General features: G+C 48.4%; 3 protein-coding genes across 7 annotated transcripts in view; all 3 read right to left on the bottom strand.

The window, feature by feature from the left end:
- The window catches only part of LOC115536321 (terminal nucleotidyltransferase 5A), a gene marked incomplete in the record, with an annotated part of 17,862 nt that extends 5,624 nt beyond the window's left edge, over nucleotides 1-12,238 (bottom strand). Inside the window, 1 exon segment of the mRNA XM_075074176.1 lies at nucleotides 12,217-12,238.
- zdhhc18b (zDHHC palmitoyltransferase 18b) lies at nucleotides 6,292-15,526 on the bottom strand. Its single transcript, XM_030348130.1, has 9 exons — nucleotides 14,515-15,526; nucleotides 13,401-13,561; nucleotides 12,514-12,663; nucleotides 11,953-12,090; nucleotides 11,576-11,627; nucleotides 11,241-11,343; nucleotides 10,636-10,748; nucleotides 9,846-9,966; nucleotides 6,292-7,681 (listed from the first exon to the last, which is right to left on the bottom strand). Exons 1-9 carry the CDS (start codon nucleotides 14,772-14,774, stop codon nucleotides 7,307-7,309), a joined length of 1,473 nt encoding a protein of 490 aa, XP_030203990.1. The 5' UTR covers nucleotides 14,775-15,526; the 3' UTR covers nucleotides 6,292-7,306.
- A 1,336-nt stretch (nucleotides 15,527-16,862) lies between these two features.
- The window catches only part of arid1ab (AT-rich interactive domain 1Ab), a 46,095-nt gene continuing 37,845 nt past the window's right edge, over nucleotides 16,863-25,112 (bottom strand). For 3 of the 5 annotated variants that reach the window (XM_030348079.1, XM_030348082.1, XM_030348083.1), the window contains 8 exons: nucleotides 24,386-24,518; nucleotides 23,665-23,840; nucleotides 23,143-23,284; nucleotides 22,488-22,634; nucleotides 22,248-22,344; nucleotides 21,206-22,025; nucleotides 20,935-21,065; nucleotides 16,863-20,751 (listed from right to left, as the gene is read on the bottom strand). In XM_030348079.1, the coding sequence (XP_030203939.1) occupies nucleotides 18,706-20,751; nucleotides 20,935-21,065; nucleotides 21,206-22,025; nucleotides 22,248-22,344; nucleotides 22,488-22,634; nucleotides 23,143-23,284; nucleotides 23,665-23,840; nucleotides 24,386-24,518 (3,692 nt within the window). In that variant the 3' untranslated portion in view covers nucleotides 16,863-18,705. The remainder of the gene's footprint in view (nucleotides 20,752-20,934; nucleotides 21,066-21,205; nucleotides 22,026-22,247; nucleotides 22,345-22,487; nucleotides 22,635-23,142; nucleotides 23,285-23,664; nucleotides 23,841-24,385; nucleotides 24,519-25,112) is intronic. The other 2 variants (XM_030348081.1, XM_030348080.1) reach the window with 2 other exon arrangements.

The following is a 25,112-nucleotide window of genomic DNA, read 5'->3' as shown; positions in this document are numbered from 1 at the left end:
GCTATGCATATTTGGCCAATATTGTGCCATTCATTAGCCTCCATCATAAATTCTGCACTGTTGAATATACACTGGATACTCGTATCCTTCTTAGCTTATGTTCTTATGTATTATTCTGAACTTAGAGGGGAGAAGAGCGATGCTGTGTGGGATTTTTGATAATGGCACCTCATTGGCTAAGGGCTAGGGGTCCATGTACACTCTGCATTGCGTTTGTTTCCTGATTTAGTCCTTGGCACATAGACAAAGATCAGTTGGTTCAAGATGATGATGGTTGGTTCATGATCTGGGATTTTCTTAATATCTTTACAATGTTCAGAGAAAGGCAATAGCCCCTGACACTAAACAGGAAGGAAAGCGAGTTAAGCTACAACCTGTGTTTGGTATGGACTAGAGCCACAAACAAACAGGTTATCTTATAACAGAGGACCGAGGTTGGACTATTTTCCTCATACCTCTGCTAGTAAGGGATTAGTAATTGACGCCTATTTACCGGCAAGGGGTGTCACAAGGTAAACACAGATCACCATGACAACCATTTTTCATGCTTCCAGCCAACACAACAACGTTTCTTAATAAAAAGAACTGCATTTGTAGAGAGGCCGTGGTTCAGCAGGGGGAACTTCAAACAAATGTTTTTTTGTTATTTTTTCTCATATATTCTTCATGGCATGGGTATTCTATGGAATCTCCTCTTAACCCCTACGTGTTTTGAATGCAATGTCATCGGAGGTATGCATGTATTTCACTTCAAAATGTATATCTCTGCCGTCTTTGGCCTAATTGCTATGAATTTAACACTATATAGTCCCACAGTCACCTGGTATATGTGTGCAGAGTTTGCAGCTTTTACCACTTTCGGCACTAAAGGAGTTAATGTGTTGGTGTTTGGTCAAGTTGTGGTCACTGCACTAGATCCAAAAAGTCTGACCGTATGGGTTGCGGTGTAGAAGTTGATTATCATGACAAATGGTGCATGTATAACAAATTTAATTCAAATTGCACCTTCCTAGTGGTAATGGCAGCCTGTTGAAATGCTAAACTTCAAGGCCTTGTTATAGTGCCACCTATGTGGTAATCTTGCCCATCTTTTGATGCCATTATTAATTTTACGAGTTCTACGAGCCCGCCATTTCTATAACTTTTGGGGCCAAAAAGTCAGGAAAATAATTATAATAATACTAACGATTACAATAGGGTTCCTACGGATTTCGTAGGACCCCTAATAATAATAATAGTCATCAAATAATTATTATGTTGAAATAAGTTTGAAGATTGTTTTGCCTTGAGACATGAGAATGGAACTGGACCGACAGCCAGCTCTGTGCCAGAGTTAGACCACATACACATGTCTAACTGGTCTAGCTGACGTTGAAAGCACAAAAGGAATTGGTAATGGCATATCTAAAGGTAAGAGGTATGACATGTTGATTAAAGATCACTGACCACCGGAATGTCTTCCTGCTTCAGAAGTCAATCACCAATGTACCACAAACTACTGAGTGGGGTCGTTTTGAACATTTCCACCATGTCTTTATTGATATAATAATAATTATAACGACAACGTCAGTGAAGAATCGCATTGCTCCTCTTTGAATAATTTAAGTTCAATGCATTTCAGAACCACACCCCAACATAGAGACAGTATAACTATTGCAGTGTTGACTCTCAGGTCAACTCTTGTAATGCATGCAAAATTGCATTATCAATAAATAACATAAATATCTCATACTAATCTCCACTCTATCCCAATGACGCGCGCGCGCGCGCTCTCTCTCTCTCTCTCTCTCTCTCTCTCTCTCTCTCTCTCTCTCTCTCTCTCTCTCTCTCTCTCTCTCTCTCTCTCTCTCTCTCTCTCTCTCTCTCCCTCTCTCCCTCTCTCCCTCCCTCCCTCCCTCCCTCCCTCCCTCCCTCCCTCCCTCCCCTAAAGGCCCACACACACCTGGTCAACAGCTGCTCCATCATCATCCTCATTCATTTTTTTCGACTTCTAGTTCCTCATTGTCCTGTTGTTGGTTTTACAACAACCGGGGAAAAGTTAAATCTGCAACCCAATATCCGTATATTAATCCTATAATAATGAAGACAAAGTACTCAGTCCAGCATTATATTGACACAGTGTGCTGTAACACGTAGTGCTGCTCTTATGCATTGGAACCGCAAAACTCTTTAAAATGGAGACTTGTGCACATCTGTGCAGACTTCAAATGATATGACTCTACCCTCTCCCCCCATCCCAGACATAGCTGACTAATCACAAGGTCAATACAACTGTGCAATGGAGAACACATGGAATTATGATGCATTATTTATAACTGTAGCGTTCATAGGCGGAACAACAACATTTGACCAGGTATGGTCGTAACGAATACATAAAAAATGGAATGCTATTTCTGTGGATCAATGGACTATGGTCAGTTTTTTAAAACAGAACGATACAGACAGAAAAAGACATCAGGACAGTCTTCAAACTAGAAATTTCAAATCGCTGCACACTAGAGCAGCGGAGGTACCGGTGGTAATATGTACCACTGGTGGTCTGCGAGGGTACTGCAGGTTGGTATTAAAATATATAAATAGACACATTTTGAACAGTACAAAAATATGCACAGTATCATGTATCATGGCTTGTCATTATTGAAAATATGTTTTCGTGCATTCCATTTCGTGTTTTCCATTGCAATGTTTTCCACTGATGTACCATATTAAATTGGGTATGCTCAAAAAAGTGGCATAGTGGGCACCACTGCCCTAGAGGGCAAACTGCCCAATGTTGAGGACCTTCCTCGAGAACACAAGGACATTCACCAATGGCGGAAAGGTGAGAGAAGTTCCACAGCCAGCGTTGCCTCAGAGTAAAGCGTTAATTAAACGTTTGCTTCGCCTTTGTTGAGATGGTATCGATGCCAAAGTGACGGAAAAAGTTCTAACCCCAAGCCAACGAAGGGTTGGACTAAAGGCTCGTTAAAATGCAGAGTGCAAAGGGAATCTCCCTGCCAACCGCATCGTTTTGTGCATGGACATTATCTCAGACCAGAAGGAAGTCAGAGTCGTTATAGAAACAAGTTGTTATATGCATTATATGTTGAGGAACGGTCAGTAAAACTGGTTTAACTGGTGGACCTGTCACATAAATTAAAGGCACATAAGGAATAGACCTCTGAAGAATAAGTCCCACCTTCGAGGCTGAGGCTCCCGGGTCCCTCGGTCAAAAGTCTATGGGGAATAACATGCAGTTTTTGAATGATCCTACATAAGAAACTCTGTAGGTGGCGAAGAAGTAAAAGCTTCGGTCACTTTTTTGAACTGCACACTGTTTCCATTTAGTTTCCACTGGGGTTTTGGATTGTCGGTGCGGTTAAAGTAGTTAACTATTATGAAGATGCATTATGCTAAAGCTGATCTGTGCAGACTTAGAACGTCACGACTCTCCCAGTCAAGGTTGCATAGCAACAGCAATGTTTCATAGTTTGTCTTCACCAAAATGGAGTTCAGTGGCACCAGAGCCCGCCTACGGAGGTGGCACCAGCACTTCTCGTTCATGTGTGAAATCGATCTAAACAATCTAAATCTCAATAAAAGCCAACAAACTCTTATCACTGTCAAACCAAAAAGTTAAGTCGTGGAGAAAAGAGGCTGAACATTGCCAGCGTTTATGTTTTATAGACCACTGAAATCACACGTGAAATTACCATCATGTTAGGTTGTGACTGTATGCACGCAAGGACATCTACTCCCTCCCTCCCTAACAAATATGAAGAATGAAGTGTGCGCAGATCGGTACCAGCTCCCGGTTAACATTAATAATCGTTTACTACTTTAACGGCAATGAAAATCCAAAACCCTAGTGGAAACTAGATGAATAAGTGTGTAGTTCAAAACATGAGGCAGCTTTTACTTCTTCGCCACCTACAGAGTTTGTTACGAACGATCATTCAAAAAAAACATGTTATTACCCATTAACATTTGACTGAGGGAACCGGGAGCCTGGGAGGCGGGACTTATTCTTCAGAGGTCTATCGGTAATCGTCGCCCTATTCACGGTAAGAGGTGTGACAAGTAATACATATCACACATCGACTGTCCTGACCTTGAGCTTCACTCAGGCCTACGCAACAAGGAAATGGTTGGCAAAAAAACTGCAACACGAAATTAAAGGGAAGTTAGAAGAAGTGCACAAACAAATGCAATGTTAGAATCCCTCAAGAATGGTATTGCTCCCCATTTAATAATTTCAGTTTGTTAATATAATGTATTTTGGCACCACACCCCGATACAGACCCAGTATCACTAATCCAGTGTTAACTCGCAGGTAAACTCTTGACAATAAATGACATCACCTCATTCCTGACAACAAACTGTTTCTCCTTATTAAACGTAGCTCAAGTCATTGGGCTTTTGAACAGCTTTCCTGTGTCTCCATGCACACATTGAATAAACCATGACATGCTTTCCCGTTATTGAAAAATAATGTTTTTTGATTGATTGACCAACGGCGAAATACATTATTTTCCAGTAACAGAAATAACGATTGGTTAATTATGTTTACACCAGTTACCCACAATGATTAAAATAAATGTTATTTTCATAACTTAATACATAAAATATTCTTCTGCAGCACTTCATGATGTATTTGTAACGAATGATTTGACACTGTTATTGATCCGTTAACGTATACCATGTTAGAAAAATATTGCACTCTCATGGTACATTATTGACCGATGCAAAAAATATGCACAAAAAAACGTTTCCATATAGCCCCACAAAAACAGCCTGAAGGAAGAGAGGGAGATCTCACTAAATCTCAATTCTTTCACAGGTTAAAGGGGTCAACGGAAAAGCCAAAGAACATTTCTGCTGAATACTGAAAATATTCAAGTCATCACTTCCATCTAGTGGTCAAATTTAGCAATGACTTAATAGAGCTGTGTCTCAGCTCAGGGGCCCAGAGCTGAGACGGATGATAAAGTGCTTCATTTATATAATGATTATAAAGATTATAATGATTACTCCATTGATCTCTCCACTCAAGTTAAAGTATTGCATTTTTTAGTAATGAATGCCTTGAACTATCAAAAGTATTCATATCAGGATCAACAATAGTTGTAAAACAATTAATGTAAAATAAATCTGTTGGTTAGGCTGAGAGGTTCCAGATTTGGTTGGGCCTAGAATTCAATGTTTTATGACTGTATTATATATTATCTTTTAAGTGAGAACACTGAAGAGAAGCATAGCCAGTAGCCATAAGTATAATAATTAAGGTATAGTGCTTCAAACTTGAAACCACTCTATATTAAGTAGGCCTACCTCATTATGTACTTGAAGTGTTTGAGTACAATCATCCCGGAAAATCATTTGAAACTGAAATTGGATGTACTAGCACATTCGCATATCCCTGGGGTAGAGTTTCCCATATCATATTCTCACACAATAATAAGTGCCTTTCTACTTGATGTGAAACCCCCTTTGTATCTGAAAGTGTATAATCTCTACAGTTTGAATGCAAATCATTGTCCAAATCCTCCACATTTTATTGGGCAATTATAAGGTCTTTATCACAGAGATGCAGTAGTAGAGGTGAACTTAGGTGTATCCCATGACTTTAACTAAATAATGGCCCCTACGTAGTGAGCTACAGGTCTTCGCCCTCTGTGATAAAGGCATATTGGGTTACAAGGTGAGCACCACATTGTGAAGTTGAACAAGGGAACCTTATCGAGAGTTACGTATGTAACTACCGTTCTATGAATTCTGGATGACCGCCAGAGGCAGTGCTTAACACTGGATGGATAACATCCAGTGTTAAGCACTGCCTCTGGCGGTCAGTAAGAAGGAAATAGAACTGTATAGTGTGTGTGGATGATGGTTTAAGCAGCCTCACCTGGCCTGAATCAGACTGATTCGACTTCGGGGCTGGGTGAGACTGCAAACCTTTGCACAGGTTAAACAAGCCGTCACCACACACACTGAGGAAGAGATCTCCTGCATGGCAACATGGAGCCCCGTTGTCATGGACCACTGTCTGCAAACCTTTCAATAAACCGGCTTTCCAAATCACCATCCGTCGTCCGGGTTATGGAGAAGCCCAGAAGGGCCATCTAGGTGGCGTGTAGCACAGGCATTGCTACATAGTTTCTGCTGGGATCAATGTTAGAGGAACATGATCAGATTTATGCATCCATCGTAGATACGTAAGGGTTAATGTCCTTACAATTTTCAGAGAAAGTCAAGTGCGAACACGGAGTGTTCTGAATGATTCAGGGCTGGGTGGCAAAAAAAGCAAATGGGGGGGAAGGGTCGGCTTTTTATTTGGAAAGAACGTCTGTACCTTCGAGGTATATCATAGGGTAGGGGGCACAAAAAAACACATGAATGTCGCCAAAGAATACAGAAGTTTTCATTATCATGCATATTTTTTTTACATTTACAAGCAGGGCTTTCGTAGCACTGTTGAAGATTGGCCTTTTGAGCAACAATTGAACAACCCCGAAACGCTTTGTGATGATAATAGAAATGTGTCTTGTGCCATGTTGTTAAAGTCAAGTGCTGACGATGCTGTGGTATGCCTGGCGGTAAGGTTACCAAACAAAGGAGTCCAGGCATATGCTTACGGCAAACCGTGAAATGAATTGCAGTTCAATCATAGTTTAGAACAACTTCGAGGGCCGCGACAAACAACACCAGATCATCAGACACACATCGCCTTTAAACTGAATAAAGCGATTATAAACCTTATGTTCATGTTATAGATGCAAGGAAGATATGTGAATTACTTCCAAGTGAACAAAGAAAAGTTACATTATGTAATTTGCATAGTACACAATATACTGCGTGTACCCCTTGAAACATTTTTTTTTTGTGATCCAAAAAAGTTCTTTATTTGACTGGTTATCAGCAAGCTAGCATAAAAGTGACCATTTCACATTTTGTAGAGTTAAATGGTGGTACAATATTTGGGTGTCTAGCATGCTTCACAAGCCAGGTTTAATATGAGAAAACAGAGGTAGTATAGTTACGGCTCTTGTGAGAGGGTGCCAGTTCAGTCTTAAGCGTGGATGAAGCCATGTTCCTAAAGTCTCTGTGAATCCTACTTATCTCAAATCAGACCCCATCACCGAGGATTAGCCTCTTTTAAATCACTCCATCTTCTTTCCCATGAGCGGTAAGAAAACCAAACCCCAAATAGAGCGTACATATGGACTTCGACCAAAAAAAAAAGAAAGTATACAAAGTGAATTCACAAGCAGGGCAGTAAGTGCATCGTAGCGTGCAACATGAACCTACAGAGAGCGGCCGCCTTGGCTCAGGGCAGGGGGGGAGGGGAGCCGGCGTTCCTACGGTCCTTTGAGGAGCGTCCCACACCCGGGGAGGCGGCCCGGGTCCCGCCGGGGCCGTCCAGAGCGGAGCGGGCCCCCCGGTGAGTTCGTTTGTGGTGGGCTTTGGCGTTGTGATGGGTGTGGGTGTGGGCGTCGCCCGCGGCGGCGGCGGCGGGGGTGTGGCGCAGTGCCCCGCGCCCCGCCGGACGGCGGTCCCTGGCGGGGTCAGAGTTCACCGCAGAGTTGTGTCCTGCGCGCTCGCCGCCGCCGCCACGGCGGCGGTCGGCCGGGGGCGGCGTGGGCGGGGCTCGCGGGCGGGAGGCGGGGCGTGCGGGCGACTCCTCGGACACACATTTGGATCCCTGTGACACACCGGGGGGGTGGGGGGGTGTGATGTGACGTGATGGGTGGCGATTGGGAGGTCGGAGCGGAGTGAGGAAACAGGAAGGGGAAAGAGAGAGCGAGGGAGAGGGTTACTTCTGTGCGAGGCAGCTGAAGCCAGAGTGAAAGGCGCCCCCCCCCCAGCAGAGAGAGAGAGATCGGGCCGATAGGGCCGGGAGAACGGCCTGTGCTGGGGAGACGACTGAGACACTGCCCAGATCGAGAGAGCTCTCTCTCTCTCTCTCTCTCTCTCTCTCTCTCTCTCTCTCTCTCTCTCTCTCTCTCTCTCTCTCTCTCTCTCTCTCTCTCTCTCTCTCTCTCTCTCTCTCTCTCTCTCTCTCTCTCTCTCTCTCTCTCTCTCTCTCTCTCTCTCTCTCTCTCACACGCACGCACGCACGCTCGACGGGAGGTAGAACTTTGAAATGTGAACAATGGTTATGATAAGAAGAAGAATAATGAATCGTCTTGTCTTCGAGAAGAAGGGGATAAGACGCGGCCTGCAACTCATATAACTAGGGGCTGAACAGCTCACCGACCCAGATAAACACACATTCCAACACTGTGAGCCGTACAAACAGACCGGACTTGTGTGCATAAAATAGCAGAGATTCAAGACCTGAACAAATCGTCTACTCGCCAAGGACACGATGGATATGAAAACATCCATCGGACCTTGACGTGCATGCAGATAACAAAACGGCGAGCTTCTAGCAACAAGCGGTTAACATGCCACGGTTACATCTGCCCAATGAGATGGGAGGATTGGCGTGGCGGTAAACACACTGATAGGCAGCCAGCCAAGCACACATTCCATGAACAGCTCGTGCAGAAACAACTGCAGTCAAAGCACACGCACACACACAGACAAAAACAAAGACACACTTTTTTTTCCATCCTGTCTTAGAGATTTACTGGCTTGACTAAAAACAGGCTCCTCAATCATACAGGACAGAGCAAAGTTCAGACAATGCTCCTCGTAGTAGAGACGGATGGCAGGACATAGGTTTAGACACGCATGCATAGACAGACACACACGCATAGACATACACAAGACACCAAAGGTCACCAGTCGTGGACAGGACTTTATTTTGACGACGTTACACATATTTTCATGTAAATCAAGTGCATACACAACGAAAACCCACCGATTCTTCCCTGCTGTGTTTTCCAGGTTATTTATGTTAGACTATTATTATAATATAGCAATTACCCGAAGTCATTGACTTTTCACAAGAACGCAGAACCCTAAATGCAAGCACTAAGACCAACAGCCTAGCTATTCAACACACGTTGAGTATAATTTAGATTTAAAGTGACAGTTATATTGTGGTTCTATGGGTTGATTCTGGGCGAAACCACTACTTGAATGCAGTTTTAAAAACATAGAACAATATGGACACATGCACCCACATTTCTTGAAAGATATTACTTGTTACTGTTTGTTTTGGATTAGCAGGTCAATAAAAAAAGAGAACAATATAGTCCCGCACTTAAATAAAAAAAGCTGTTTTTCAGACGTTTTTGTTCTTATTTGATAGGGTGTTATGGTTTTTCCTTAATGCGACACTGATGCCTGTCTGTTTCCTCTCAGGCCCATGGAGGAAGAGACATGAACATCCTCCCCAGTCCCCCGACAATGGGACCTGGCCATCTTTGATCGCTCATCTGCCCTTTCATCTTCTGCTCTCATTTGCATAACGGACTAACGGCCGTCTTTAGCTCATTAAGCATGCCTGGTGCACCTGTTGCTGGTTGGTCAGTGCGGTGCATGTTATTCCCCGTGCTGCATGGCGTCTTTAAAATCGCTCTTGCCCGTGTTCGCAGAACCTTCTGAGCTAAGGCGAGACCTTTATGTTGCATTGGAACCATCAACCTCTCACCAAGTATATCGGAGTGTGAAACTGAAGTGTGGACTAAAGACTCTGAGCAGTGCATAGGGGTCAATTTAAATCAAGCTTTGATTTTAAGAATTATTTTTAATGACAACATGGAGGCTTGGCAGGCCGCAGTCAAGAGGTCAGGATGGGGTCAGCTATGCTAGGAAACCAGGCTCTCCTAATGATGAAGACGTTTTTTGCTGTGGTTGGGGTTAGGGGGTTGTTCAAGCGAAAGGAGATTCCTGCAAACCATAAGCCACGTTCCTACCACATTTATGTCCTTCTTGGAGGCCAGGACGGGCAGCTCCACCTCTCTGCTGGTAGCCTGTGGCGCCGCCGCCGCAGCCGCCTCCTCCTCCGCTGATAGGAAGCCCCGCCTGTCAATCAGACTGTGAGGGCAGGGAACAGGAAGAGAGGTGTCTCAGAGGGGCCGTCGTTACCAAGGAGACCCAGTTAGCACCGAGGCTGTGGTTCCTCGTGACAACATCGTTAGTGACAGGTAGTCTCACACAGCCAGACCACATTCCCTTCATCGTGTGTGGGAGGTCTGCCGCAGCAGTTACTGTGGAGGGGCGTGGCCAGTTCAACCGACTGGACGAGCTTCACCCAGTTGGACCGCGCAAGATAATAAGTGGTTTAAGGTGGTCAAATAAAACGAATTACAAGAAATGAGCACTTTTATATACAAATAAATATATATTATTATATTAAATTCAGCCTTTGTCGTCATCTACCAACTCACTGGTGTGTGCCTAATACGGACCAATGGGGAGTTTGCAGGATAAGACTGGCTTGTTGGGTGACTGCAGGTACTTCCTACCGTCTTCACAACACAAAATAAATACTTATTTATTGATCAATATCAATTGATATCAGTTGTGCTTTGGAAAGCTGGCAGAAGGGACTTCATAATAAAACATTTATTCTGTTGCCACTTCTGCGAACTCTAGTTTTCCTCAGTGTGCAGTGGGAAGAAACTACTAATACTGTTTATATATAAAACATGCATGTTACACCGACACAGACTCCCATTGTAATGCGTGTTGTGGACTCCATACCTGGGGGGCATGGGTCCACAGAGAACAGAGCAGCAGTTGACGAAGATGTTTCTGTGGCTGTACGGGTTGGTTGCCGCCTCGGCACCACTCTTCCCCGTCCACGAGCCTTTGATCTGCCACACAGCCAATCAGGACGCAGGATTACGTTAATGTGGGTGACAGGGTCTCTGTCACCTTGGAGTGAGGATCTACATGACAGAGTGTGTGTAGAGCAGTGGCTCACATGCAAACAACAAGCAAAAGAGAGATACATATGCAGCGGCTGAACAGAGAATGGCAAGGCTCCCTTCATACACAGCTATTACTGCAAGAAGACCATGGCCAGGGGGAAACAGTGCTTATGCATCCCAGTGTGTTCATTTAGCAAACACATATTAACCAGTAACATTAATGGCAAGCCTTGTAATGGAAAACATATTATGGAATACACAAAGCGATGGCTGTTTAATGTTATTTAATATTAACAAGCCTTTTAGAATAAAATATTAATCTCCAGTACCATACCCCAGTTTGAACAACACTTTTTAGAGCCTAGTTCTTTGAATGTTATACCTTTAAAACAAATAAAGTAAAACAATGAATGGTGGAGTGACCCAGACACTCACGTCTTCGTTGGTGGTCAGATTGGAAGCAACCAGGTAGGTATGGAAGCCCGAGAGGCCCAGGATGGACCAGACGGAGAAGAAGCAGATGACCAGCTCCACCGCAGTGCAGACACGTTAAGGCCACACACAGCACTTCACAAGACACACAGTATGCATTATCTTGACGCATTCACATGCAAGTTTCAGACTCTTGCTAACAACAGCTTTTCAGGACTATGAATGATTTATTTTTTTTACAGACAGAGGAGGAAGTTAGAAAGTGAACAATGTATATATAGATGATGATGAAATGCTGGTTAAGGGAATTCGAAGAAAGCCTCTGGCTGAAAGGATATCTGCCAGGACTCTCCTGCAGTGCGAACACCAGGCCTTTTCCATCTTGAGCCCCTTAAGCCAGAGAGACAAAACACACATAGGTCCATACATCATGAGACCTGTAAACACTGCTTAGGAACTGAAAACGAATCAGAATAAAAGACGACTTTTAAAAGTTTGTTTTGCCTTATTTGCCTGAGCTAGCAACCCAATTGAGCACCTGAATAATAATCCCTTCGTGTTCACTTGCTGATACATTTGTTATGGTAAACTGCTTAGCACGAGCGTGAGGATTTTGTGGAGCGGTCTTACCGGGCCTGTTTTTGCAGCACAGCTACAGTGTAGTAATTCCATGCAGAAGGAGAGGGAGGGGGGGGGGGGGGGGGGGGGGGCTTACTCAGTGCAAGGTGGGTGGTCACGCAGCCGAAGATGAAGGCTGTCAGGAACGAGAGCGACACGATGAAGGTGTAGAAGAAGCGGTAGTTGCGCTTGCCGACGCAGTTGCCCACCCAGGGGCAGTGGTGGTCGAAGCGCTCTGGCAGGGGGAACGGGCTCAGGTTAGGGGACACAAGTCTGAACTCCACAACGCCAGAGATAAATCAGCAATAAACATTGTTTTTACTTTAGGTATTGAACCATTCTTATAATTAGAAGTAATAGCAGTAGTAGAAGTAGTAGTAGTATATTAATAATATTATTATTATTTATATAGCACCTTTTAATACAGGAAAAGGTGGGTGTTTGGTAAAAGTGCAAAGAATTATAATGTCCCTGGTTATATGAACAGTAGAAAAAAAACACTAGAGTCCGTCTCCATTCAACGCCCGCTCAATGTGGCACCCAGTCTTTACAGAGGCTGGTGGCGTGGGGGGGCGTCTCTCATTACCACCACCACCGGCATGCACCGGGTTACGTGAGTTAATGATCCGGGCGGTTAAATGTCAGCCGTCACACCCACCTACGCAGTTGTCACACAGACTGCAGTGGGAGGTGCGCGGGGGCCGGAACATCTTGCAGGTGAAGCAGTACTTGAGCTTCACCGCCTGCTGGTTGATGAGCACCTCCCTGGTGCGCGGCGGCGGGCGGTAGGTGGTGTTGCCGGCGTCGTCTGCACCCGAGACAGAGAGAAGGGGTGAGAGAGAGAGGGAAGGGGAGAGAGAGAGAGAGAGAGAGAGAGAAGGGGTGAGAGCGAGAGAGAGAGAAGGGGTGAGAGAGAGAGAGAAGGGGTGAGAGAGAGAGAGAAGGGGTGAGAGAGAGAGAGAAGGGGTGAGAGAGAGAGAGAGAAGGGGTGAGAGCGAGAGAGAGAGAAGGGGTGAGAGAGAGAGAGAAGGGGTGAGAGAGAGAGAGAAGGGGTGAGAGAGAGAAAGAGAGAAGGGATGAGAGAGAGAAAGAGAGAAGGGGTGAGAGCAAGAGAGAAGGGGTGAGAGAGAGAGAGAGAGAGAGAGAGAAGGGGTGAGAGCTAGAGAGAATGGGGTGAGAGAGAGAGAGAGAAGGGGTGAGAGAGAGAGAGAGAGAGAGAAGGGGTGAGAGAGAGAGAGAGAGAGAGAAGGGTAGAGAGAAGGGTAGAGCAAGAGCAAGAGAGCGAGAGCGAGAGCGAGAGGTATAACAGTGACTAGAAATATAATTGGCTATATCGATGAGGGAAGTGTGACTGTCCCATTTAGGTCAATAGTGACCACGTTTCTTTTTTTTTTTTTTGTTGGCGTTGTTTAAAAAGTGACAGGCAAGGTGTTTGTTTATTTTGGACAACTATGGAGAGACATTATTAGACATTTAGCGAGGCATCCTAACTCGTCATCACTTAAACAAAAAGTGCCTGGGGTTGTTTGGCCGGGCCTGACTTACCGATCTGCTTCTCCACATCAGCAGCTTCGTCAGGGGTGGCTCTGGGCAGGATGCCGGGGTCGCTGAAGCTGGTCTGCACCAGTGTGATGACCACGAACACAAACAGGGCTCCACCAATCACAGGGATGCACACGGTCAGGTGCTGGACCAGGAAGGGGCAACTGGAGAGGAAACACAACCGTGGACAAAACTGAGTTCCACTTACAAACGCGGAAATAATTACATTTGTATTTAAAAGGGTGAAACTAGAGCTCTGTCAATGTAGCAATTCAGATTTTCAATGCTTTTCTTTGACTTTGAAGGACAAGAAGGGTTGTTTATATACTAGATCCTCAAGTTTAATTTGATATGTAAAATTGTAGTAGCTATTAGACCTTATTTCATTACAACGATGGACTACATGCACCTAATTCAGATTTAGGTCATTTAGCAGACGCTTTTGTTCAAAGCGACTTCAAACCATCCATACACACATTCACACACCGACGGCGGTATCAACCATGCAAGGCGACAGCCAGCTCGTCGGCAGCAGTTGGGGTTAGTTGTCTTGCTCAGTGACTCAGTAAATAAAGTAACAGGGTTATGTTTGAACCAAGTGTGGCAACAACAACAAAGAGGTGACATAATGGATGCAGTAACCACTTGTGTCCACAACGTTGCTTTACTGCATGATTGGCCCCTTAGGTCGAGGGGTGGTTCTTCATTTAGTCAAGCCGCCACTTTGGCAAAGGAAGAAGCATTTAGCGTCATCTTAGCCATCCAATTACTAAATCTGTCTCACAGACCTAATGCGTTTCATCCCCAGCAGGGATCTGCTTTTAATCAAAGTTCAATAGCTTTAATCACCATCTTAATCCCTAGACACCATGGGCCTATTCACTTACAGTGAAATTGAGAGTGGCAGACTTTGCTCCAAGACATTGCAGGAACGCAGTTAATCGGTTAAGAGTATGTGGGCTACGCAATGACCACATACCGTTGCACATTTGTTTACCACATGTGGAACATGTCCCTTAACGGGAGTCATAGCGATGCAACTTTTTTAACCCATAGGCCTCCGTGTCACACGAGAAATAGTAGGAATAGTAAATCAAAGAGAACAATAACAACTTACTCAAATATGAAGAATAACACACTGGTGAGTAGGATGAGGCCCAGGGTGAGGGGTAGCACCCCACTCTGCCGGGCCATAATGATCCTCCCATCGCAACAAAAGCGATTCTTCCCCTGGAAAACTTCCCACTTTCTTCGCTGTTTTTTCGCCGTCTTCTCCTCCTCCTTCCCATTGTCAGTGACGGGTTGGGGTGAAGGGGTGGGGGCGGGTGTTGACAGTGCCTCCAGATCGATTTGCTGGTATTCGCAATTTTTCATCATTTCTTCCGTAGGAGGGCCGATCTGCTACTTTGGGAAGCCAAAGCATCTGGACAGCAGCTGTCAGCATCACTGACACGCTCTTCGTGGAGGCTCAGCGAAGGCATCGGGTCCTCAGCACAGCGACCTGGCGTCCCCAGTCACACCCGTCTGGAGATAACGTTTCATCACTTCGCCTGGGTGCACCATCCATTGAGCTAAGCTTGAACCCGAGCCGCATCAGGTTGATTCTGCATCGTTTTATGTGCGGTGCATGTTTACCTCCAGCGTTAGCGGCTAACCCCCAGCCAGCGACTCACTAGCTTGGTTAGCGGACTCAACACACTGCTTTGAGAAAGCACGTCAACGTTAAGCGTTATAAGGTTAAACCGTACCAGTGTGTATCGGTGTTTGGTCTATGACTTGGCGATAGTATCTTCACTTTGGTAATTCTGAAGCAATGAGCGACGACGCCAAAGTGCACGATGTGACTGCAAGTAACGGTGTTTAGCCGGACAAACATACATTACCCGTTCTCCGTAGCCAAGCTATGCTAAGCTAACGCTGACAACAGCGACCCCCCCGTGGTGAATATGAATACAAAAGACGTCAGATCCCGTCGGTTAGCGGTTACATGCAGAGTGAACATATTTAGCCCAATACAATCTGAGTCTTACACAATTGTGGATTAAACTCCTATAGTGAATAATATATGTTCCTCCTCTCTGAGGTGGATGCTCGGAGCTTCACAGATGTGTGTGTGTGTGTGAGAGAGAGAGAGAGAGAGAGAGAGAGAGAGAGAGAGAGAGAGAGAGAGAATGTCGCCACCTACAATGAACTGTTTTTGTTTAATTATAAACGAACGTCATTTAGAAAAGCGCAATGAAGCTCGATAATTCCTTTGTTCTTGTGGTTAATGATCATGCTCCTGTTATCTGATTTGTTATATTTTTAGCCGAGCACATAAAAGATGAAAGGATATTGAAGGGATATCATGACAGGTTATACCAATCCTGAAGCCATGCATGCAGAATAGGGTCAAAGAATAATTATCATGTTGACTTGGAAGAGTTATTCTGGCTACTTATAATTGTATTTACTTATTACATGTACTATAGCATTGCATTAGGTATATATTGTACATCAGTCATATACTAATATTTAAGTTATTCTTTAATCTATTGGAACAATGGAACATATTCCATCTCGTTTTACTAAACTAGTGTTGGAAGTTACTGTTTTTAATTATATATTAATTTACTGCCTGTATGTAGCTGCTGACCAATCATGGGTCACGCAGGACCAGAGTGATAGATATAATATAATATATATAATATAATATATCTCTATGGCTCTGCGCAGAACCCGTTCACCGCGGTTGCTATGGTGATACTGACTTTGTCTGAATGACCACTAGGGGGCACAAGGAGCATTTGTAATTGCTAAATGTGTTGACGTCTAATTATTGAGTTCAGTAGCATGGGTAGTAGTGTGCCTATAACGCTTTTTCTTTTTAGGTTCATGAATGGGGATATAATATTGAAACCATTACTTCTGATCAGTGCTCCATATATGCTGGAAAGAGGTTGAACGCTGACTGATAGCAATGGACCTTTGAGTAATCACCTGCCCCTGTGAAAGGAATACCATTATCCCGGATGATATTTGCCACCAAACTTCAGTTCGGCCTAATAACAGGCTCAAAACAAACCTAGAAATCAGATCCGTAAGTGTAGTAAATCGTATTTGTCACGCTCGTATGGTTAACGGTTCCCCACTGGTGTATACAACATGCTCATAAATAATCAGCATTTGTGATCTGGCGGCAAGCTGATAAGCTACATTGTGGCAGGAAGTCAGTTTAATACGTTGGCTGTGCATGCGATAAGGAGAGCGCCTTCACCCCGGTACTTACCATTATCAAGTCCATCCAGGTTTATGTGATGCAATCCACTGGGCTCGTTTGAGACGTGAACCGGACGATCGCAATTTTTCATATTGCAACACCGTGATATCCGTGCGAATTATTTAAAACGTTTAAGGACTTCATTGTGAGGTTTCATTTTTATGATTGGTGACTAAATGTAGACGTTTATGAATAAATCCACAGCAGACGTCTTAAGAAGATTTAATGTACATTTATTCTTAACACGTGGAACATATAGTATAAAGATTTCATACTGAATAAATGATATTCATTAAGCCAAAAAAGGAAAAAAGGAATTTACATCAAGTTTTAGCTACATCGTCTGAAATACAAATATGCAGAATCCGCATCACTGGAAAAAAAATAAAGAATCAGTTTCTTTTCTTTTCCGTCGGGGTAAGTGGGTTTCATTTTTCGCAGGAACTCAACCGTTTACTATGGTATTTTCTGTTTGTTGTACGTTTGTTTATATTCTCTACAGCTTGGACCAGAGTCAAACAGAAACAGGGTTTGTGCATGGAGACGGTGAGGGGAATAGGGGGGAGGGCGGGGGGAGAAATCGATGTCAAGTCATTCCTTGACGTCGCCCGGGAAAGAGTGTAAGTAACTTTTTTCATTGTCACAGATAAAAAAAAAAAGAAAAAAAAAAACTATAAAAAAAAAGTGAAGAGTAACAGAGGTTTCGGGTTGGGGGGGGGGGAAGAAGGGTGAGGTGTGTGGTGGTGGGATGTTAGGAGAATAGGGGGAGTGTAATGTACAACATCTTAATATATATATACACGCTGCAGCTTCGACTGCAGCCAGAGTCGAGGACCAGTCCTACAAGGAGGAAGGTAGGGGGAGGGAGGGTGACTTTCTTTTACAAAGGGTCAAGTCATTACAATCAAGAGGGACAAAGAGAAGAGGTCAAGGTGTTGTCGCTTCACCCTACTTTGGAGGGGCGGGTAGGTGGGTGGGTGGGGCTCGCTCTCTCGCTCGCTCTCTTTCTTTCGTTCATTCTTTCTCTCTCTCTCTTTCTCGCTCTCTCAACATTAGCTAAAATTTTTGCTTTTAAAAACTACAGTTTGCTGCCAAGCCAGCATTTTTATCTCAGTGTGAAACAGTATTATTACAGTATGTTTACAGTTTTGTCTTTTTTTTTTTTTACTTTTTCCAAAAAAGGTGTACAGTACAGAAAAGAAATAAAAAGAGCCGTCCTACAAGTCTACTGCGCAGGGCCCCCCGTCGACGAGAAGACCGTCCAGGGGCCTGAGGAGCAGGCTCCTGCATGTAGGAAGAGGGGAGGGGGGGGGCGGGGTGGGGGGGTTGAGTATATAATATCCAAGGTTACAGCAATTAGAACCACACCGCGAGTCTTATTTAGCTTCCAAAACATGAACTAACAAGACCCCCCCCCCCCCCCCCCCCCCCCCGCGTGCGCGAATGTCCCCACCCCCCTGCAAGGCCCCCCCTCTTCTGAAGGGGGAGGGGGGGAACCCCGGGCACATGAATCCCCCAAACTCACTGTAAACGAGACAGCAACTTTGGTTACAGTTTTATAATTCATTTTTTATGTCTTTTTGTTTCATTTTCATTAAAAAAAACTGTTTTTATTTCCTTTGCGAGGGGGAGGTGGGGGGACCCGTTCTCCTAGGCTCGGTTCTCCGCTTAGCCACGGTTCTCGCGCTAGCATCTTTCTTCCTGGCTTTAGGTCTTCCAGAAGTTTAAAATCCACAGCTTCTTCATGATAGTCCTTCCTTTAGTGAGAAGCAGGGGGAGGGAGGGGGGGGGGGTCAGTGGGGGAGAGTGGAGGGGACAGTGGAATCCGAGGTGATTTTTGCATAAATTAAAAAAAGAAAGAAAGAAATGAAAGGACAGTCCGTATTAGCTCTTTAAGTTCTCTGCACTCGCTCGCAACAGACACGCAAACACACAAAAAAATCTTGGTTGGGGAGGGGGGGGTGGGAGGGAAGGAGGGATCGAGGAGGGGGGGGGGGGGGGGGGGCAAAGAGAAGAGAGTGGTGGCTTCAGCAGTCCCCCTCATGGCTGTCATAAGCGGCCGATCAGAAAGAGTACGTCGCAGATCACGTGCGACACCAGCGAGTTCATGAGCGGCGACACCGAGATGTCGAGCAGCCGCGACTCGTACAGGGTGAACTCGGCGTGGTTCTCCTCCACGCGGGCCATGGCGTGCAGCGCGCGCGCTGCCCGCCGCATCATGTCCACGCTGGTGGGCTCGAAGGGCGCCGCCCCACCGCCGCCGCCCTGCATGTGGTGCAGCGGGCCCTGGCTCTGCTGGTACTGCGTGGCCGCCAGGCTGTCCTCCAGGAAGCCCAGCAGGTTGCCCACGCTGGCCTTCTGCACGGCGATGGCGCGCGCCGCCAGCCCGTCGCCCTGCGCCAGGTTGGCCAGCAGCACCACCGCCATCTCCCGGCACACCGCCACCTTGCGCTCGCCCACCAGCCGCACCAGGGCGCCGTACAGCCTCTCCAGCCGGCCGAAGGGCGGCGTGGCCAGGATGAGGTCCACGTTGTTGTCCTGGATGCTCAGCTTGCTGAGGGTCTCCAGCACCAGCCGCTGCGGCGACAGCGAGCCGTGGGGCCCCAGCGTGGGGAAGGGGTCCAGGGCCTCGGCCGAGGGGCACACGGCCCAGTGGAGCAGGCCGTCCAGCAGGGGCAGGCAGATGCTCTCGGGGTAGAGCGAGAGGTCCAGCTGGCCCGAGATGTTGGCCAGCGTCACCAGGCAGTTCTCCCGCAGCGCCTCCAGGCAGTCCCACCACCACTCGTCGCGCTCGCAGCTCACGCCCTCGTCCTCCTCCTCCTCCTTCTCGTAGGTGACGGGCGCCTGCTTGCGCTCGGGGTGCCGGTGGTGCAGCAGCACCAGGCGGCCCAGCAGCAGCAGCAGGCCCGGGTGCCGGGACATCTCCTGGTCGTTGCCCGGGATGAAGGAGAGGCTGCGCACGATGTTGGACACGCAGACGCAGCGGCGCGCCAGCGAGTCCTGCCAGTCCGCCAGCGTGCTGAGCGGCGTCTCGTCCTTGCTGTGCGGCTCGTCCTCCAGGATCTTCAGGTGACGCCGGCCCTGCAGGCCCAGCAGGAACTTGCCGCCGCCGTCCTTCTGGTCCGCCGGCACGGAGGCCGGCCGCGCCAACAGCACGTCGTCGATGGTGGCCACGACGGGGCGGGCCGGGGACGCCGCCGCCGTCGTCGTCGTCGTCGTCATCGTCTCGAACTTCTCTTCCGAGTCGCGGGGGGGCTCCGAGGAGGGCCGGGGCGAGGCCGTCTTGCTCTGGGGGGTTTCCGTCGTCGTCGTCGTCGTTGCCGTCGGGGCGGCGGCGTCCATCGTCAGGACCGTCGTCATGGTCACCTCCTCGACGGCCGTCTTCCTGCTCTGCGCCGCGACGGGCGTCCGCTTGCGCGGCCGGTGAAGCAGATCCACCCGGCTCTCCAGGTGGGTCTGGATGTGTTCGGTGGTGTCTCCGCCGCCGATGCTCCAGTGTATGAGGCCGCTGTCGAAGCTCTGCCGCTGGCCCGAGCGGGCCGAGCGGTCGCCCCGCAGGGGGTTCTTCTTGCGCACCACCTTGATGGGCAGCTTGTCAAACTTGCTGGCCTGCTTGGGCCGGTCGAACGAGGGCAGGGCCGGGGTTTCTGGGGCGGCGGCGGCCGTTTCCGGTACAGAGGCTCCTCCGTCTTTGGTCGAGGCCATCCCTTCAACGTCCTTCTTCTCCTCCTTCACCTCCTCTTCTTCCTCCTCCGATGAAGGCTGAAGGTCTTTCTGCGAGCACACCTCCTCCACCTCCTGCTTCACCCGGACCTCCGAGGAGCTCTTCTTCTCCTTCTCCTCCTCCTCCTCCTCCACCTCCTTGGGCTTCTCCTTCTCCTCGTCCTCCTCGTCCTCTTCCTCCTCCTCTTCGTCTGTGTCCATGTTGTCCGTGTCGGTGGGGGGCAGGTCCTCGTCGCAGCTGTCCTCGGCGGCAGCGGGGTCGATCAGCGTGCGCTGGCCCGGGTCGCCCACCTCGTACTCCTTCAGGATGCCGAAGATCTCGATCAGGCAGCGCCGGAAGTACTCCACCACCAGCTCCAGGAAGCCAGGCAGCTGGAGACCCAAAGGTTCAACAAGGTTTATTTCTCGTTTCATGCAGTTAGAACACCCAATCAAGCAGTTAATTGTAACAACAATCAACATAATTAATATGATCAATTAATAGTCATTAAGTGTCGTTTAGATTTTCCTATGCACAGAAAACCCTCTGTGAGCGCGAGGTCTCACTGGACGTACCTGGCAGAGGTTGAAAGTAGAAATGCTGTTGTCGTCGTACAGCAGAATGTTAATGGTGTCCAGGGCCCAGGTGCTCTCGGCTAGCAAACCCGACTTGAGCGACATCATCACCCTCCAAGCCTCGGGCGTGCCTGTCATCAGAGAGAGCGTCAAACAGGGAAGGGCGGTCAGTAAGGGTGGGGCGAAGGGACCCGATGCCGTCAGTACATCAGGCGAACGGATCAAGCAACAGCTCTAGACACAACAAACAGAGCGAGGTGTGTGTCCGTACCGATGTCCTTCATGGTCAGTCTCCTCCGGGGTTTCAGGTGGGGCTGGCTGGCCTCGATGGAGCCAGGGGGGAAGGCAACGTCCCTCCTGATCAGGGGCGACTGCACAGGGGCCTGGCCGATATGGGAAGCGGGCACCGGAGGGCCGGCTTTCTGCATCTTGGTGCCCGAGTGCATAAAAGGGGACTTGCTGGGGGACGTGCGGATGTCCATGCGGGGCATGGGCGCCGGGCTGGAGACCTGCGGAATGTGGTTCTGGGAGTTCTGGTAGTTGGACGGCAGGGGCCTGGACATGGGGGGCCCCGAGGAGCCGGGGCCGTACGGCGGCTGCCTCTGGTTGACGTGGCCGGGCCAGGGCCCCTCGTGGTTCATGCGCTGGTCCGCCGGCAGCATCTCCTCCGAGCGGTTCATGGTGTGGTAGCCGGGCCCCTGGCCGGGGACCGGGGCCCCCTGCCGGTTGGGGTAGTTGGCGTAGCCCATCTCGTTGCGGCCCTGCCACATGGGCCCCTGGGGGCCGTCTGGCCCCGAAGGCATGGGGCTGCCCATCAACTGGGGCGGCATGGGGGACTGGGAGTTGGGGCCCCCAGAGGGCGGGCCCCGCTCTCGGCCGAACCCGAAGGGGAACTGGCCCCCGGGGCCGGGCGGCCGGCGCTCACCGGGGCCCTGGTAGGCGCCGTACTGGTTGTACATGTCTGGCTGGCCCTGGGGGCCCGACGGCTGGGGCCCCGGCTGCTGGGGGCCGCTGTAGGGGACGTTGTACATCTCGCCCTCGTGGCGCTTGGCTGGGGGGCCGTAGGCTCCGTCCACAGGACGCTTGTAGTTCTGAACAGACAGGAAGGAGCAGGAGGGCGCGTCAGTGAGGGCCCCAGGCACTCGGGGGTTAACAAGTGTCATTGGTAGAGACAGACTTTGTGGCTTTTTCTTTATCAATACATTAAAGTGTGTGCCAGTGTGAATTGGTGTTCTTTATGAAGTGTGTGAGACGTGGGAGAGCGAGCGGCGGCGGCGGCGGCGTGGCGGGAGGGCCACGGTGCGGGCGCTCACCGGCTGCTGCTGGGGGTACATTCCTGGCTGCTGGTTGGGGTAGGGGCCACCAGGGGGAGCTCCTTGGCCGGGGTACTGGTTAGCATAGGGCTCATGCCTGCAAACACAAAAGTCACCAGGGTTGGTCCGGCCGTCCGTCTGCCTCTTACCAGAGTGTGCTTTCGCTCAGGAATAAAACGAGGACACCACAACGGACTTCAGAGTCAACAGTGGGGGTGGGGGGCTGGGTTTTATATTTACGTCGATGGTGAGGGGGACGCTACTGACCGCTGCTGCTGCTGGGGGGGCCGGCTGGGCGAGTACATGCCTGCGTCGGCCCCCGAGGGCATGAGGTTGGGCTGGGGCGCTCCGGGGCCCATGCTCTCGGGGCCCATGCCGGGCTCCGGCCTAAGGTTGGGGAGGAACACGGAGGGTGTGAGCTGGGAAAGCCGAGTGTCTCTGAAGGACAACGGGGAGGACAACGGGACCATGTGTGTGGGGGGGCTTTGGATGCAGTGTTGATTTGGTACTGCTAAACCATATATAGTTACTATATTTTCTTCTGACAAATTAACTTATTGTAAGTTGCTTTGGATAAAAGCGTCTGCTAAATGCTCCAAATGTAAATTATAAAATAATTATAAGAATACAAATATCTATATATTATTTTTATTTACTTTTTAAAGCAGAAACATTGCAAGAGGTATCACTTTACTTTAAGTGTAGGGCGCACTACAAAATCAATGAAGGCTATCAGCATTAGACGAGGAAAAATACAAATTAATCTTTAAATGAACACTACTCTACTTTAATCTAGGGGCCGAGGGGAGGAGCTGGCAATCAGTTTTAATCACTCTTCCAAGTCCCCAGCAACCCCTCTTCATGAAGGGGGAGTGGGTGAACCCGGGGCGCGTACCTGCGGTCGTATCCCGGTCCGTAGGCAAACTGCTGCCTCTGGCCCATCTGCATGTTGCCCAAGGGCCCCGGGGGGCCGCGGTTGTACTGCTCCCCCATGCCGCTGTTGGGCCCCGGGCCGGGTGTCATGAACTGCTCTCCCGCTGGGGAAGGACACACGGGTTGTCAGGGCACTGCCAGCATCGATCGTATTGCATCATATATCATCATAAATCATCATCACTCGCTGCATTTTGTTATATTTCCCCACCCCCCGTCCCCCCGTCCCCCAGAAGGATCAAGATGAGGAAACGCTGAGCGTTTAGCTGCAACACCAGCGGCACAACCCGCTCTCAGCGTGACGCCATTCACACACACACCCGGGTTTCAACATCTTTCATCAACGCTTCTCTCCATAGTTTCAATGAATAGAATATGGGATTTATTACTAAGTGACGTCTTACCTCAAAACATACCACCATCCAATAAGGTCAAAACATAACATGTGATTACAGAATGAAGTCGGAGGTCGCCCGTTGCTCACCTTTCCTCATGCCGCCGAAGGGGTCCTTGTTGGGCTCGTAGGGGCCCATGCGGCCCATCATCTCGGGGCCGCCCATGCCGGGCTGGTAGCCCTGGGAGTTGGGGGTCATGGCGTTCCTCCGGGAGAAGGCCGGGTCACCGCCGTCGGCGAAGGGGTCCTGGAGGTTGACGCTGCTCCTGGTTGGACAGGAGGGCCCCGTTGTTAGGTAAACAAAGAGACAAACGTACCGACGCACGCAAGACCGCCGGCACTTTGTGATGACATCATCGGGGTGATCAATAACAGTTAGTATATTCTGCAAAGTTTCAATTGATTAGCGATGTTTGACTACAGTTGTCATTGACCCATCCCTTTGCATTCTACAATGATGTGGTCTGTACTGTGATTCAGGGATCTCTAGAGCACAGATTAAATACCAAGCCGATACCGTTAACTATGGTACTATTTCTCCAGACAGAAAAAAGGACTCTGCATCGCTTGTATTCACCGACATGTCGTTCTGAATCAACATCAGCAGATAGTATCGCATTTGATCTTAGTGGGATAAGGTCTACCAGCCAAGCAGTTGTTTCAATACAAAACCTTGGACCTTTGGGTGAATTGTGCACCCTCAATGTTGTGTGTGTATGTGTGTGTGATAACCTTCTCCAGCACCACTGTCCTGAGGTAGGGAGGGGTACTCAGTGTGGTGGAGGGGGGGGGGGGGGGCCGAGGGTCGTACCTGACGCCCGCGATGGGAGGCATCTGGCTGTGGGGGGTGGAGGCCGGGGTGGGAGGCTTCAGGTCGCCCCCCTCAGCCATGGAGCTACTGGTGGACTGGGGGGTCTGGGGCCCCTGGAGGGACCCGGAGCCGGCTGCAGGGCGGAGGAAGACGTGTGAATGGAGAGGCATGAGTATACAGACTGTGGGGAGGGGAAGAGCTTCAGCCCCAATGTTCACAACAGCAAGAAAGGATTCTTGATCAACGAGATTAAAGACAAAAGCAAAGACAAATATTCCTTTTATTTCAATGAGGAAAAACCCATATCCGTCTATCTATCTATTCACAATGTGTTTTCTCTGGCAGACTGAGCACTTTTAACAGTTTGCTCTGGATATACTAGATTAAAACACTATGCAGCTTTGCATCATCAAAACAGACAATTCTGCAACATTAATAAAGTGTGGCACGTTGTGAACCGAATCAAGAACATGATTCAGTTTTCAAAAAAAAAATCAACAGTGAGGGAAGGATTTCTAAACACACCGGTCACGTGACACTGAGGTGGCGGGTCCACGTGGGAGTCTGGATACTACCAACAGGCGTGTGTGCCTGTGTCAGTGTGTGTGTGTGTGCGCGTGTGGCATGAATGTGTGCACTTGTGTTGGGAGAGCGGTCTAGGTGGGTTGGGTTTCCTCTTTGGAAACGCGTGCCACATTTCTAGCCGTTCCCAAATCCCATTGAGATT

Source organism: Gadus morhua, chromosome 22 (genome assembly GCF_902167405.1).
Source record: "Gadus morhua chromosome 22, gadMor3.0, whole genome shotgun sequence".
Taxonomy (NCBI): domain Eukaryota; kingdom Metazoa; phylum Chordata; class Actinopteri; order Gadiformes; family Gadidae; genus Gadus; species Gadus morhua.
Note: the sequence above shows the minus strand (reverse complement) of the source record. Positions and strands in the feature narration are given on the sequence as shown.

Bases quoted from the DNA above. Each gene is read 5' to 3' on its own strand.
- zdhhc18b (XM_030348130.1), bottom strand. From the start codon at position 14,774: ATGATGAAAAATTGCGAATACCAGCAAATCGATCTGGAGGCACTGTCA. The intron at 12,091-12,513 runs GTGGGTGTGACG...TCCCCCTGCCAG, and splicing joins TCTGTGTGACAACTGCGTAG to AGCGCTTCGACCACCACTGC. The intron at 11,628-11,952 runs GTAAGCCCCCCC...CTCTGGCTTAAG, and splicing joins GACCACCCACCTTGCACTGA to GGGCTCAAGATGGAAAAGGC.